Genomic DNA, 15,058 nt, shown 5'->3' on the forward strand with positions numbered 1-15,058 from the left:
TTGGTGTTCCTCCATACTCCAGAAGTCCAAGGTATGCTTCACGTCATGGTGCATTCCTGACCAAGTTCACCCTTATCTCAGTCCTCTGCTCTTCTCCGTACCATAAACATTTCCACGTAGATCTCACTGCCAGCTGTACTATTCTCCAGAAAACACTCAGCTTGTTTTGAGAACTGACTCTTAAGTTCATTCTAGATTGTTTATATTTTTCAACATTTGGTTTCTGTGGCTGTTCTTTCAATGACAAAATGGCTCTCCTCTTGTTCAAGTGTAGAATGCTTCTCGACAGTTCTTATTCCTTAATTATTTTCCTTGCTCTTTTTAATTTATTTATTTATTTATTTATTTGTTTTATTTTCGATTTTTATTCCACCCTCCCCACATTTCCAGCAGAATCAGGGCGGATTACAGCATACATAGAAGTTAAAATATATAAAACAATTATTATAATTAACGATTCTAAAAACATCTCATTTACACAATTAAAATACAATTATAAATATCAGCATAGTGGCACAGAATTCGACTGATCAAAAAATTAAAACAACTGCATCTTTTTCTGCATCTTTTCTGACTTGATGATATTCTTTTAAAGGTATGGCAACCGTACCTGTACACAGTATTCCAGGTATGGCCACTCCATACAGTACTGACTATTCTCTCCCCACCAAATCTCTAATAATCCCTAACACAGAATTTCTCTGTTTCATACATACTGAACCAACATTTTAATTGAATTTCCCGTCATGACCTTGTTTTCCTGACTCTCCCCAGTTTAGACCCCATCACTGTATATATGATGTTAGGATTTTCTCATTATAAGAGATATTTCACACTCACACTTAGCAGCGTATCTGTCCCTGGTTTGCATCCCATGTTTTCAGAGTTTTCACATTAGCAAGGCATCCATGGGACGCAGAGCCGCTGTCAGTCCGGGTTATCCCCGATTTTTCTCACTGCGGACATACCGCGAATTTTCCCATAATCCGCTGCCAACTCAATGCTGATCCGATAAATCCCAGTGTGAACACTTTTGTCCCTTTTTTGCTTCTCTCTCCCCCCGCTAAGTCTTGTCGTCGGAAGCTGATTGGTCTGCATCTCCAGCTCCCCAAATGCTTCGTCCGCCATTTTTTCCCCGCTACCTAAACATTTCAGCGGTACATCTCCATTGGTGCCATCTCTATTCTTCTCTCCCCGTCTTTTGCATCCTGATAAGTTCGTGTTACGCGCCTCACATTTCCAACCCCCCCCCTTAAAAAAATGTTTGCCTAGCGGTGAGCGATTGTGGTCATGATGAACCAAACGTTTCAGTGACAACCCCTCTCCACTCAAAACTCTCTGCATTTTGACAATTCAATCAGGAACCACCATCGACATTTTCCAGTAATGAAAAATAAAATTGGCCATAACGTTTCTGCGTTCTGTGGATGCAAAGGTGCATTGAGACATCTCCAATTGTGTGTTCTACATATTTTGACTCCTTTTTTCGGGATGGGAATGGGGTTGGGGCAGTGGGTGGTGCCCTCAAACGAGGTTCAAACTCACCCCTTCTGGGATCACGTGATTTTTGTGGACCAATGGGGTGCCATTATTTGCTGGGCGGGAAATTCAACTCCTGCGATCTGTGCCACCTCCGTGCACTGCTCAACGGTTGCTCAAGGAAATGGCTGCACTAAAACCAACCAGTGGGAGAGGGGTCTCCTGGAGGGAGAAGGAGACATTGGACCTCATTGAATTTTGGGGTGAGGAGAAGGTGCAAGAGGCACTATTGCTCTGTCACAGGAACATTGATGTTTTCGAGCGCATCTCAGAGCAGATGGTGGCGAGAGGCCATGCAAGAACCGCACTCGAATGCCGGACAAAAACAAAAGCTTTGAGACAGGAGTACAAGAGGGTCGCGGCACACAATGGAAGATCGGGAAATGCCCCTGCAACATGCCCTTTCTATGCACAGCTTGCAAGAATTTTCAGAGGGGATGCAAGCATACGGCCACAAAGGGTGGCAAGAAGTCTTAACCTGCAGTCGGTGAGCAATGCCGACCCCATGGGGGAAGATCGGTCGAACCATGGCGTTCCCGCTCCATGGGAGGGATCAGAGGAACTATTCACACATCCAATGGTCACTCTACATCTTCAGGCGGTCCCCGCTTCCACTCCCAATTATTCAGGTGAGCATGCAGTTTTGACCGACATGACTGGTCCTTGGTTGGGGTGGGTTCGCTGTGCCCTCCAGTGTGCCCCGCCTGGGCAGAACTTTCCCGGAGTCTCAGGGGCATTTTTTCCTTCTGCTTAGGATTTCGGGGATATGCTCAACGGATTGATTGTGTTTGGGTTATCACTGCAGGAGAGGGATGAGGCGCAAGTGGGGGGGCATTTCCCTGATTTAACTTTTGTGCGTGGAAGGATGTGTTGTTTATTCTGCCTATGGGGACGTATAACCAATATTGTGGAAATCCGCTTCTCAAGGCAAGCTAGCGGTGGGAAACGTTTTTTACTGGGGCTGGCGCAGGTTTCAGCAGAGAAGGGCTCTGTGAAAGGAGAGGGGGACTTCACCTTGATCAGCAATGTGCAAGGTATCCCAAAGGTGGTTGGGTTATCTTCCACCAAGCATTAATCCACACCTGACAATGGTCTGTAACGTCACCTCCCTTTCCCCCCCCCCTGGAGAACCATGGTACATTAACTGTTTACCAGCCTATCACTTGTTTTCAATTACTGCAGGTTCTTCCACAGAACAAGAAACATCAATCGGAGAAGCCCCCCCAATGGACATGACCGATCCAGAGGATGAAAATGCCGCAGACGGTAAGATGCAGATAGAGTGGGGTGCTTGTGGTCAACAATCAATGCTGCCCTCCCAATGAGCCCTGGTATGCTCCGCTCCATGAGAAACATGGCTATAGTCTCAAAATAATTATCTGTTTGTGGGGGTTGGGCTACCATGGAAAATATTGGTGTAAACATCGTTCTGCTGATGTCAAGAAGACTTCTGTGAGCATGAATGAAGAAGATCAACTCATTCATTTTACAACCAAATCTTTTATTTCCAAGATCCAGATTTAACTCAGATAGAGGAGTTCCCGGAGGTGACAGGACAGGGTGCAGAGGATCCGCAAGGTAGGAAAGAGCTGAAATTGTGACCTCCGCAAACTCCTTTGTAACTACTACTTGCATAACCACTGTCCTTTCCAACAGGAGATCTGAACAATCCACCAGCAGTGGAACAACCGCAGGTCCCCACGGCACAACTGTCTCCTGCTACACGCTTAGAAAAGGCGCGCACCAGAACCAGGCGCGTCTCTGTCCTCACCAACGTTGCAGAGAGAATGCTATCTCAGGCACAGAGGGAGGAACAAAACAACAGAAAGGAACGTGGAGAAATTCTGGAGGCAACCAGCCATTGGCGTGCAGCCATGGAATCAGAGACAAGATGGCACGAGGACATTATCAGGGAGGCAAGAGAGGATCGTAGGGCTTTTATTGAGGCACAGTCACAAAATATGGAGGGGCTTAATAGGGCTGTCGGTGCCCTCAGCTCCTTGACTGAACTCTTTGTCAGGGAGCAAAGAGCAGGCCCGGTTGCAGAAACTTCCCAAAATGCCAACAGCAAAACACGCGATAACGATCATGAGAAGGCACCACTAAGAAAAAGGGCTCGGATCATTAAAAAGAGAGAAAGATATGATCCATCCCTCTGAGCCCCACATGTTTTTCCGGTGCAGCATTTGGGTTGGAATCTGCATATCACACGTATCATTGCTGTTGAAATTATGTTTGTCACAGCTGTAATTGTGTTTTTCGATGTTGGCGAGGGGTTGACAATGGCCATTGAAAAAAATTGGTTTTTGTTTCCCACCGCAATCCAGGTGCGGTTTGCCAGATCTATTTTTTGACCACGGTTGTTTGAAATGTTGACCCATGGGAGAAACTACACAGTTTTAAATTTGTTTTTTATTCTTTTCAAAACTTGAAAGATTACATGTGAGGCATCATATGGACACTTAACTAACATGCATGTTAAATAAATCTTTTCTACATCTCCTTAAACCTTGACAGCACATTATCAATGTCGGACCTCAATTTCTTGTTCTCCTCATTCAAATTCCTCACATTGTTTTCTAGCTTCTTCACCAAGGCCTGCAGGCTGTCCATCCTTCTGTTGGTTTTCTTTGCTGTGGAAACAAAAGGTGTAAGCGCAGAGTGGCCACTTCTGTGTTCACAAACGTTGTAAGTCATTGATGGTTACTTACCGCAGCTGAGGCATGTTCCCACTGCCTTGTGAACAGTCTCCAGTATCTCAAGGGGCTGTTCCCTTGCCAAAGATGAAGAAGGCACATTTACAGTGTGTAGTGGACACCGCGCTTGAATGCATTCCTCACAGGGGTCACCTGAAAAGGGGGTTTGGAGAACTTGATTTAATTTTGTTCATTGTCATTACAGAGCACGTGTTTAACATGTGGCAGAATGACGGTGTAGTTAGTTCCATTTGTGTACCTGAATGCTCAGTCAGCTGTTCTGGTGGAATCACTGCTTGCTGAGGTGTGACTTCTTCATTGAACTCGGAGCAGTTTCCCTCTTCTTGCTTCACTGCCTCAGAACTGGGTTGCAAGGCCATTTCATCCATTGGCACGGTCACCTCTGAGCCTGTTTCCTCCGTGGGCTCCTCCTCCCCCTCATGTCTGTATGATGTTGCTGGAGAAACACATGAAGAGAATTAAAACATCAGTAAGAGCAGTATTGATGAAATGTTATGAACAAGGAATTCTGACTAATTCAAAAAATGGGGCAAGGGAATGTTGAAATGCTGATCACCCTAGGCAACCGATGCTGTATCATGTGTAGGGATTTAGGGAATGCCGTTTAGATTAGAAGGCCGGTTTGGGATCTTGGGCAGGGAGGGGGGGGAATACCCATGGAGGAATGATAAGGGCTGAGGTGTGTGGAATGCTGTTTTTACTTACCGCACAGTAGCCGAGTCATCTTTAAGAGAACACATTAAAAATATGTGCCGACATAAACCATAAACCTTTCCCAAAGAACAGAAACAAAACAACTTTTAAACATGGTGGGATAGTCTTCAAGGACAGGGCACAGTCCCAGTGCCGTTCAGTGCCACGTGTTCCTGTGTTCCATGTGCTGATCCCAACACAGCATGCCTGTTCTGGGGTTTTTCCTTGAAAACTTCCATCCAACATTCCTCTCATTCAGGAAATTGGTGCCTTGTACCAACATACATTTCCATCTTAGTGAGGGGATTGGGATGGGTGAGGGGGGGGGGAAGACACGGTGTTTGATGATGGTGCAAGGGGGGCCCATCTCACTTAAAGCATGGTGAAAACATTTTTAGAGGTGTGCCTTCACAAAATAAACATCCCACAGTACTTCATTTACCTTCATGGTGGACTCCAAAACAAGGTGCCCCATTCTTCAAACAATATCCATGTTTCTATATGGAGAAAAAGGAATTCATCTTCCCAGGTAGTTCAGGGTGGCCTTTTGTAATCAAAATGCTGCCAACTTTCATGGTGCCTGCTCCCACCTGTCCTAACTTCCTCTAACATGGTTCAGGCAGATGCCGGTTGGGTGGTCCTTTTAATGGACTGAAAAATATGTTGTTCTTGGCACCCTCTTTCTCCATCATCTCCCACGTTGAAAATAAGAGAGGCTGGTCGTTCTGGGGTTAGGAATATTGCATGAAAGATGCCCAGTGACATCAGGGGAACGTTTCCTACCTGTCCTCCAACCCCCCAAGCAAGCACCAAGGCAAACCAACCTGGAGGGGGGGGGCATTTGGTTCCACCTCGAAGGGCGGTTCTCGTGCCACACAACTTCGTGCCTTTAACTGTGCGGTAGACCAGACACCGTCTACATTGGTGGTGGGGGAGAACACCAAAGGGCATCTGGAGAGCTGGGTGTGATTCCCCACTCCTCCGCTTGAAGACAGCTGGGTCACCTTGGCCGAGTCACAGTTCTTTGGAGCTCTCTCAGCAACACCCACCTCACAGGGTGACTTTTTTGGGGGAATAATAACAGTTAGTAAACCGCTCTGAGTGGGCATTAGGTTGTCCTGAAGGGCGGTATATAAATCGAATGCTATTATTATTATTATAGGGGAAAATAGGGCACAAGTCACCTCACCTTACAGAGCAACCCAAAACACAATTGCTATAAGAAAGGATTTTTTATGTCACTTGTTTGAATATAAAAACCGGTGGGTGCAGACCTAAGGCCGTGACAGCATTCCCTCAACCAGAGAGATAACACTACGTAATTCACACACAATAATCCCCCGATCAAAATTGCTGGCAGAATTTGTGCATGCTATTTGTGTTATTTGGTGTTGTAGGCTGCTTTCGTGTCCTGTTGTGCCCACCAAATGGGAACCTGAAAGACCTTAAAGAAATAATTTTTTTTATTTCCCGTGATAGAGTTTGGTTTAATTCTGCACAGTATGGTTAGTTGTGTTATGTACTGCCTGTGTTATGTCTCACACTGTCCTTCTCAATTTTAGTTTGAAGGAGAGAATGGTTTTTTTATAATAGAGTACTTTGGTGTGTGGTTGTCATTTTTCCTTTGTTCTGTAGGTGGTTCCCATCGCAGGGAGCACTGTGGAAGTGTGACGTTGGGGGAGGGTGTTTGTGGATCTGATGCTGTTTCACACGGATAAGCTAGCATTCAACAGTGTGCTGACCATCTTGGCACCCCTGGGCTGTGCAATGATGAACCCTTTTTTTCACTTTCTCTCTTTGTGGAAACCCCTCCTGCTCACTTGATGCCCACCAAACAGAACATTTCTTACCATGATGTTATAAAAATTTATTTCAAAACAGGAATGGAACAATGAGAATTCACTCATTAGATCATCATTGAATCTCTAAACAAAGCTTTCTAACAAACCATGTTTCATAGGAATCCAGCACTTGCAACTGAATGCATGACACACCCAATCAAGGCAAAACCAACAAGAAACATTTTTTGAAACCGTGAGTCCAACCTCTGAACATGCAACAAGTTCAACCACAGATTTTTTCACAATCAGACTGAAGAGTTTTTTATATTGTTAGATTTCTCTGTTTCGAAACATGTGGCGTGCAAGGGCATCGCGCACCAACTTCCCCTCCTCCCGGTGCCTTCTGTCTCCCACAGGGAGTTCAAGAGATTCCTCATCCACCTCCACAGGCCTCACGGGAGAATCATCCTCTGGAATGCCATGACCTTTCAATTCACAAATGTTATGTAGCACCACACACGCGGTAGCTATGCAGGTCACATTCTCCTCCGCAACCATAAGCTGTGACCTCAAACACCTCCAGCGCCCCTTCAAACGTCCGAAACATCTTTCCACTATGGTCCTAGCTCTGGTGAGGCAGCGGTCAAAGTATGCTTCTGCGGGAGTGTGGGGCCTATTGAAGGGCTTCATCAGCCACCTTCTCATGGGGTAGGCTGCATCAGATATGATGAGTGGTGGCACGGTTACACCCTCTATTGTAAGACTGGGGTTGCCTGGCACAAACACCCCCGCATCCATTGCCGTACAAATTGCAGAATTCACAAAAACAAAGGCGTCATGGTTCCGCCCACTCCAGCCAACCTCTGCATCAATGAATCTTCCAGTATGGTCCACCGTGCCCTGGATGAGAATGGAATTGAATTTCTTGCGGTTGATGTACTCCCGTCCACGGCCTTTAAATTTGCAAATGGCAACATGGGTGCCATCAACTGCACCAATGCAATGAGGAAAGCCAAGTTTCTGAAATCCAGACATAATCTGCAATGAAAGAGAAAAAAACAAGATTGCTGTTAGAGAGAATCCCCTCTTTCTCCCACCGCCTATATTCATAATCTCCTCACTACAGCGCTGAGGCAGTCTCACATCTCCAGAATCCAGAGGAGTTAGCCATAGTCTGTACTAGTGAAATAAAAAAGAGTACAGTAGAACCCTCAGCACTTGCAAATTTTACTGTAGCTCAAGCTTTTGAGAATCACAGTTCGCTTGTTCAAACGCACAAGAAAAAAGGGAACCGCGACTCTCGAAAGCTCATGGCACGATAAAATTGGTTTAAAGGTGCAGCTCATTGCCTACATGTCAGCAACATAGTTTTTTGTGCTTCAAATTGTAATCTTTGACCAGTACAGTTTGAATGGAGACTGTTACTCTGGGAGATGAGTGCGTACTCACCCTCGCCACATCAGGTCCAAGGCACACGACTCTACTGAGTAGCTCCAATTCTATCGCCAAGCAGACCTCCAAGACGATTCCTGCCACTGTTGAAATACCCACTCCGAATTGGTTCATGCATTGACGGTAAGTCGAACAGTTGGCAAGATACCAAAGTGCTATGGCGACTCTCATCTCCACAGAGATTGGATTGCGAAGTCTGGTGCGCTGACGGGAAAGACGGTGCCCTATGGAATGAACCAATTCATTGAAAGTCTCCCTGGTCATACGAAAATTTTCAATCCACAGCTGGTCATCCCATATGGCAGTGACGAAATTGTCCCACCAGTCCCTGCTACGGGGATAAATCCAGTAGCGACGGGGGACTCTGATTCCGGCTACAGCGAGAAAACGTGCTCTGTTCATTGCTGTTCTCCTTGTTCTCCATAAAGGCGGAGGTATGCACCTCAGTGCAAGTGATTTCCTAAGCATTCTCCTTCTTCTAACCACTCGCATCCAGTAACTGTTGCAGGCATCGATCGATCGCTGAATATAGATAAAGATGATGTGAAGCAAGGCCAGTGCCAATGCTCGGACCGCAGACATAATTCAGCAGAATAAAATCGGGCTCAAAAAATCCTCCGCAATTCCAAAGTATGCCGTGAGACAAATGTGTTCACAAGAGTGGAGAACGCACAGTTCCAAGGAAAACTCCCGCCCAAGTTGGCCAGCCTATCATCGTGGCCACATTTTTGGCGGGAGAAAAATCATGACTTCCTAGAGGGGAGGAAGGACATTTGCTAGGGATAGTTGTGCTTGTGTCTTTTAGGGCAAAGAGCATAGAGTAGACTTGCAGGAGCAGATTGACCAGTTCTTCCACTCAAATGTCGCGATGACTACACATGTGATGGAGCAAAATTAAGAGGGGCGGATTACAGTGGATTGATGTGTTGACCCCCTCCCCAGTCCAGTTTTCCTGACTCTGAAACACCTAAAAAAAAAAAAATAGCGGTATGTATGTTTTGTGAAGTAGCGCTTTGTTTTATTAAAAAAAAAGTACTCGGTCCCGTTTTTTTCAAGCACAAGGAATGCAGTCAGTCTAAAGCGTTGTGTGATTCTTTGCCCTGTCAATTCGCACACGCACCACTGTCTTGTTCGGTTCCCACAATTTCTTTCCCCTTTACTAGTCACGTGATGGAAAAGAAATCGAGTTTCACGTTCATCCATCCACGAAAGAGTAAAAAACGGTGCGGTAGGGTAGGAAATCTTGTCCTAGATTTTTTTTTAAAATGGTTTATCTGTGTTCACCACGAATTAAACAAAAATACACTTCAATGTCACAGTCACAAGTCCACACGCTTCTGAGAAATTATCATAAGCCTCCACTTGATCTGTCCACCAAAATAAATTTTTACTTGAGAACATTCCATGTTTTTGGCGGGCACTAAGACGATTGGCTAAAATCGTTGAGGGGGCGGGCGGATGAAATGGGAGACCAATCACTCTTGAGAGAACTTTTTGGAATTTGTGTGTGGCGCAGTTCACTTGGTGCAAAATGATTTCCCGGCGTCATGGAAATGTCTGGGAAGTGGAGGAGGTATCTCTTCTTCTGAGGGTTGTTCGGAGGAGTGGGCATGCATCTCGGTTAATGGCCAGCACGCAATCAAGCAACCGCGGCATCTATCGATTTCTTTCAAGAGTGCTACGCAGTCGCGGATTTCATCGAACGGCCAACCAGTGTCGAAGCAAATTCCAAAAACTGAAGTCCGATTTCATTTCATCAATGGAGGCACTGCAATGCATTCCTAGAAGCAGTCGTAGAATTAGGGTGCACAACGCGATGATGCTAATCTGGAAGGCGGCAGGGAGGCCTCGATGTCAAGAAAGACCTCATGATGGTGAGTTTTTTGAACCCCCCCCCCTTCCATGGCGGACCATGCAAGTCCCCCATGTTTAATGACACCTTTTTAGTGGCATGTTCTCAAAGAGACTTCATTCCTCATTAACAAATGGGTGGTTTTTGAAGTCAACCTTCTGTTTGTCACGCTCTAATTTTAATCTTCGAATTATTTGTCACGATTGGAAAGCCATAGAGTGTTCTTAGAGAAATACCATCTCCTCAAAAGCATCTTTCATGTTAATATGCAATTCCCCCGGTCACCACTTTTATGCTATGCATCCTGTTTGATCCCTTTAACTGAATGCCTGGATCATAAAAAGCAAAGTAAGTAAAGGGAAACATTATCAGGGCGATCATTCCGTTTTTTACCATTGTTCAAATGATTTTTCATTTCAGAGATTATCTGTGAAAGAGCAGTCAAGATTGAAGAAACTTCATCTGAGGATGATGAGAATTCAGAAACTGTTGCAGTGGAATCATCAAGTGCAGCAGAATCTGATGCGCAAGCCTATGCACCTCTTGGAGTGACAACTGAAGACCCAGCAAAGATCAATACAGCAGCAGTTCCTCAAGGTAAGTTTAACCTTTTATGTGATTGTCAGCTTACTAGAGTTTACCCATGGCAAACTAATTCAAAAACCATCGACAGGATTCTTAGGAAGTCATGAACTCCAAACAAAGCCACCATTTTTAATTTGTTTTTTGATCCGTCATCAGATCAGAAAATGGTGCAATTTTAAAAATTTGCTTTCTTGTCCAAGTACTTTGAGAAGTGAGTGGTGTATTCCATGTACCAATAACAAGATCATTAATTGGAATTCTGCTGTATTAAATCACTAGCTTCAGAGAGAGAAAGAACAGATGACAGTGGATCTCATTGCCTAGAAACTGAAGAAACCGTAATCGTTATATCTTCCGGCAGTAGTCACGAAGAAGCAACTGATGACATGACTGCTCCTGAAACCATAATGCCCGGAGATGTATCTCCACAACCGAGTACCTCAGGTAATTTTTTGTGTGGTTCACACGTGCCATCAAGAGCTGCTCTGAAAATTGTGGGATTGCATGAGATTCTGCAGGAATGAATGGCCATTATTTTGCCAATCAAAGCACTATTGCCTGGGCAAAATACCATCAAGGTAACCAGATCCACTCTCAGCTAAAACAAAACATATTTGTTCTCCATGATGACTCCTTTGAAGGTGAGTGGAGTACAACTAACACCTTGTCAACGTTTCTTGAGTGGTACGTGAAGTGAACACGATCTCTTGATATAGCTCTCATCACTAGAAAACAATTTCAGCCTTTATTTTTCAAGGGTGTTTAGCAGTGTTCCCATTATCTTGTTTCCTTTGTTTTTTCCTGTGCCTAAGGCTGTTATCTTCTGCGCGGTTTCTCCGGCAGAAAAAATTGTCTCTGTATCAGCAGTCCAAAGTCTTCATAACCCAAAGTGGTGACTTATCTTCCATCCTTCATCATCGTGAATGTAAACAATGCCCAACATGTGGTGATGAGGAGATCAGTTCATTCCTTGAACAAAACACACTGCGGCTCTAAAGATGTCAAGCATAGGCTCAAACTACAGCCTTGCCAACACTTGCACAACCTTCAGATGTGGGATTCCTCTGGAAATTTCTAACAAAACCTTTTCTCTTTCTAGCTTCTTTAGCAACACACAGTGGTGCCGCAGTGAGAAAGTATGCCATGAGCGCTGAGCACAAACTTCACATAATTGAGGAAACAACTTCTTCTGATGCTGAGGATGAGGACAGAAACGCCGTTGAGGAAGGCAGAACCGAGGATGCAGAGGGAACTCCAGTTCTCTCATTTTCCACAGGCACGTTTTAGCTATGCCACATTTGAGTGGAGTTACATTTTTCGCTGATTTATTTTGCTGGGTGACACTTCAATATCTGCCTAAAATATTGACTGACTTTAATTTTGCAGGTGATACTTCAGCGGGAGGTTTGCGTGACATGATGCCAAATAAAGACCAATCCGCTGATATTGGCGAGATCTATCGTAGTATGCAGGGAATACAATCTCTATGTCTATCAAGAAGTAAGTATGACTATTCCAAGGAAAACTTGAGGCAGAGTTTGGTGTGGTGTTTCTGATCACGCGGCTCAGATCAGGCGCGACAGTACCAATCCCACATCACGTATGGAAGTCAGTAGGGAAACATTCACCGAGTCATTGATATGTGGATTCATAGATCCAGATAAGTCATCAGTTCTAGTCTGTGGTCACATAATCAAATAGTGTCCGTTCAAAACTATTGACATAACCGATGTAATTGAAGCACATTTCATGAATCACTAGACTATTTGGCAGATGCAAGTAGGCACAAAGGATACATTTTTCATAGGTTTTGAACGCGTGGTGGGTGCAGGGTGGATTCAAACAACTCCTTCCAATATGTGGATGCAAACATCTCCCCCTGGTATGCAGATCAGTCCATCCCTGTAATGGGTCATAGGAGTGGCCACGTTAGTCTGCGGTTGCAGAATAAAAGAGACTCCTCCGGCACCTCCGAGAACAACCACTTCCAATGTTGCGGATTCCTTTGATAACCAGGGCTCTCCCCACCAGATAAAGTTTGACAAAGAGAACTGTGAACACCAAAAGCCAAAATATCGGCTTTCGTGGAACACACATCTCTCCGTCAGATGCGTCCAGTGGTGAGAGCTATGTTTCTCCACAGATTTTGCTGCATTAGTTTCAGTTGGTCTGGGAGGTGAGGCCATACTCTTTTGCAATTTGCAAACATGTAGTTATAGCTTGGCTTCCATGTACCTTATCATGGGCAAAATGATCTCAATATCATAAGAATATGGTTGCATTGGCATATCAGATGGAAATGTAAGCATCTACCCCACAGTGTCCACTCCTTTTATGCACCTAACCATTATCTTTTGACCCACTATGCAACGTACAAAGAGCGCAACTCATAACGACAACTTACGCTTAAATTAAATGGGTCAGTATCAAGGGTACAACTGGACTCTGTTTGATTTTGTTTTCTGGAGCCATCTCAGCACCACCAACCGTACCTGGTGATTGTTTTGTGGATATTTTCAAACCTTGAAAAATGCCAGGAATGGCCTTCAAGTTTTCCACAAGGATTAAAAAAAATTGTTTGTCACTGGTGTGGTTTTGATAACCGCAAAGTTCTCGCAATGTCGAAACCCATCTCTTCATGAAGAAATAAATTTTTTTGCTGTTTCTCAACAGTGGGAAGATACCATGAAAGAATATGCCGATTGGAGAGAAACAATAGAAGCCTTCACAAAGAACTGAGTTCTCTAAAGAAAAAGGTTTCTGCACTTGAGCGAGGTCATCGTAGCTCAGGATCAGAGCAATCAGGAGATGACAAGAAGAATTAGCCAGTGTTATGTCAGCTTGAAGAATGTTTAAGCAATATTTTAGTTTGTTTCAGAAAGAAAAAAAATGTATGTTTAAAAATAACGTAATGGAAGGAAAGATTACAATTGACAACTCTCACATGTCAATTATTTCCAGTGCTTTATGAATCATGTTGAAGTTGTTTGCAATGTGGATAATAATTTCTCATGAACAGCAAAAGCAAGATCTTATTTTCATTTTTTTCTAATCACTGTGTGGTTCTAATGTCATGCAAAATTGGAATTTTGAATCAGTGACAAGATTTTTGTTCCTTGGTGTTGGGAAGTCTGTGTTATTTGTTTCTGATAAATAAATCTGTTTTCAATGTTAAAAAATAAGACATTGTGTGTGTTAAACGTTGTTATGGACTGAGAATTTTTCAGAGGTGTCCCCGCAGTTCACGAGCAATCTATTTATTATGCTTGACACTTAACATCTATCATGGCTCGGTTTCAATAGTTGACAAGGCCGTATGTGTCTGTGATGGGTAAACATGAGAACACCTCAAGATGTTAGTTAATTGCAGCAGTTAGGCAACCACCCCACCGGTCCCTATCTTGGGGAAAAATTGAAAAAGATGCCACACAGAGTCATTCATAACATAGGTTTATGTTGTTTCCTGAACTATCAGTCCAGTGGAGCAAGCAAACATGGAACAGTTGTAAAGGTGAAAATCTATTGACATACTGTTACTGCATGACAGAAATCCAGGGAGAAGCCGCAGCTTGCAGCAGACTCTAGAACCATAAGTTGACAGACCCACACGTCACCTCCCCTGGCATCCTCATCTTGAATTTATCCACACGGTCAAAAGAAGCCTGTTCCCCTGATCACACTAGATGCAATAGCATCTTTCATGTTGTGGATCAAGTCACATAGCAGAAACAAAAAGAGGACCCACAAGTGACAAAAGGCACAGATGGAACCAATGGTCATATGACATGCTGCTTCGATGCAGGAAGTGGGAAAGCAAGTCTTGAAGCATCTCTGCCTCAATGCTGTCAAGTGGACTTTTAAGCTGTCTGTCGTGTGGCAGAACGCACAGTCTGCTGCATTTCACATTGTAACATGAGGATCAACAACCTTGGTCCCATCTGTGCCGTTTGTCAGCTGACGTTCCATGTCCACTGGTAGTAAGAACTGACAGATGACTTGGTCATTAGCCACCCCCCCTCCCCCTTTCTGGGCAGAGTGGGCAGGAGAAGGTTGTTGAAAGTATAACTTCTAGGTGGGAGGGAACAAATATGAGACGTTCCACCACACGCGGTATAAATGCGTTATTGCTGGGACATTCTCCCCAAAAGCATCCAACAGGAGTTGAATGAATGGCCTGTTTGATGAACCCAGCTCACCAGGAGCATTACGGGGATGATCCGCAGACACACTTTTCAAGGTCCTCTGAATAAGTAACCAGGATCATATTTAAACCTTGGTCGCTGTACTGTGATGTCTGTGTTCAGCATGCACTCACACACTTTTATTGGGCGCCTGCAACTCACGTATGAATCCCACCCGTGACCCAAATTAAACGAGCAACCATGCACGGGGGACTCCTCTCAGCTAGATTCCACCTCTGTATTAAAGGTGGGGTTAAT

At 44.4% G+C, this 15,058-nt stretch overlaps 2 protein-coding genes across 2 annotated transcripts; both read left to right on the forward strand.

Moving 5' to 3' along the window:
- The first annotated feature begins 843 nt into the window (after positions 1 to 843).
- On the forward strand, positions 844 to 6,582 carry LOC129343795 (uncharacterized). Its single transcript, XM_055000150.1, has 4 exons — positions 844 to 2,168; positions 2,722 to 2,805; positions 3,052 to 3,117; positions 3,196 to 6,582. The coding sequence occupies exons 1-4, from the start codon at positions 1,664 to 1,666 to the stop codon at positions 3,696 to 3,698; spliced, it is 1,158 nt and encodes a 385-aa protein (XP_054856125.1). The 5' UTR covers positions 844 to 1,663; the 3' UTR covers positions 3,699 to 6,582.
- Positions 6,583 to 6,619: 37 nt separating this feature from the next.
- LOC129344255 (uncharacterized) lies at positions 6,620 to 13,801 on the forward strand. Its single transcript, XM_055000820.1, has 6 exons — positions 6,620 to 10,056; positions 10,455 to 10,631; positions 10,899 to 11,063; positions 11,719 to 11,895; positions 12,006 to 12,119; positions 13,293 to 13,801. The coding sequence occupies exons 1-6, from the start codon at positions 9,714 to 9,716 to the stop codon at positions 13,442 to 13,444; spliced, it is 1,128 nt and encodes a 375-aa protein (XP_054856795.1). The 5' UTR covers positions 6,620 to 9,713; the 3' UTR covers positions 13,445 to 13,801.
- Positions 13,802 to 15,058: the final 1,257 nt, after the last annotated feature.

Source organism: Eublepharis macularius, chromosome 16 (assembly GCF_028583425.1).
Source record: "Eublepharis macularius isolate TG4126 chromosome 16, MPM_Emac_v1.0, whole genome shotgun sequence".
Classification (NCBI taxonomy): Eukaryota; Metazoa; Chordata; class Lepidosauria; order Squamata; family Eublepharidae; genus Eublepharis; species Eublepharis macularius.

Bases quoted from the DNA above. Each gene is read 5' to 3' on its own strand.
- LOC129343795 (XM_055000150.1), top strand. From the start codon at position 1,664: ATGGCTGCACTAAAACCAACCAGTGGGAGAGGGGTCTCCTGGAGGGAG. The intron at 2,169-2,721 runs GTGAGCATGCAG...CAATTACTGCAG, and splicing joins TTCCACTCCCAATTATTCAG to GTTCTTCCACAGAACAAGAA. The intron at 2,806-3,051 runs GTAAGATGCAGA...TTTATTTCCAAG, and splicing joins GGATGAAAATGCCGCAGACG to ATCCAGATTTAACTCAGATA.
- LOC129344255 (XM_055000820.1), top strand. From the start codon at position 9,714: ATGATTTCCCGGCGTCATGGAAATGTCTGGGAAGTGGAGGAGGTATCT. The intron at 10,057-10,454 runs GTGAGTTTTTTG...TTTTCATTTCAG, and splicing joins TCAAGAAAGACCTCATGATG to AGATTATCTGTGAAAGAGCA. The intron at 10,632-10,898 runs GTAAGTTTAACC...TTAAATCACTAG, and splicing joins TACAGCAGCAGTTCCTCAAG to CTTCAGAGAGAGAAAGAACA.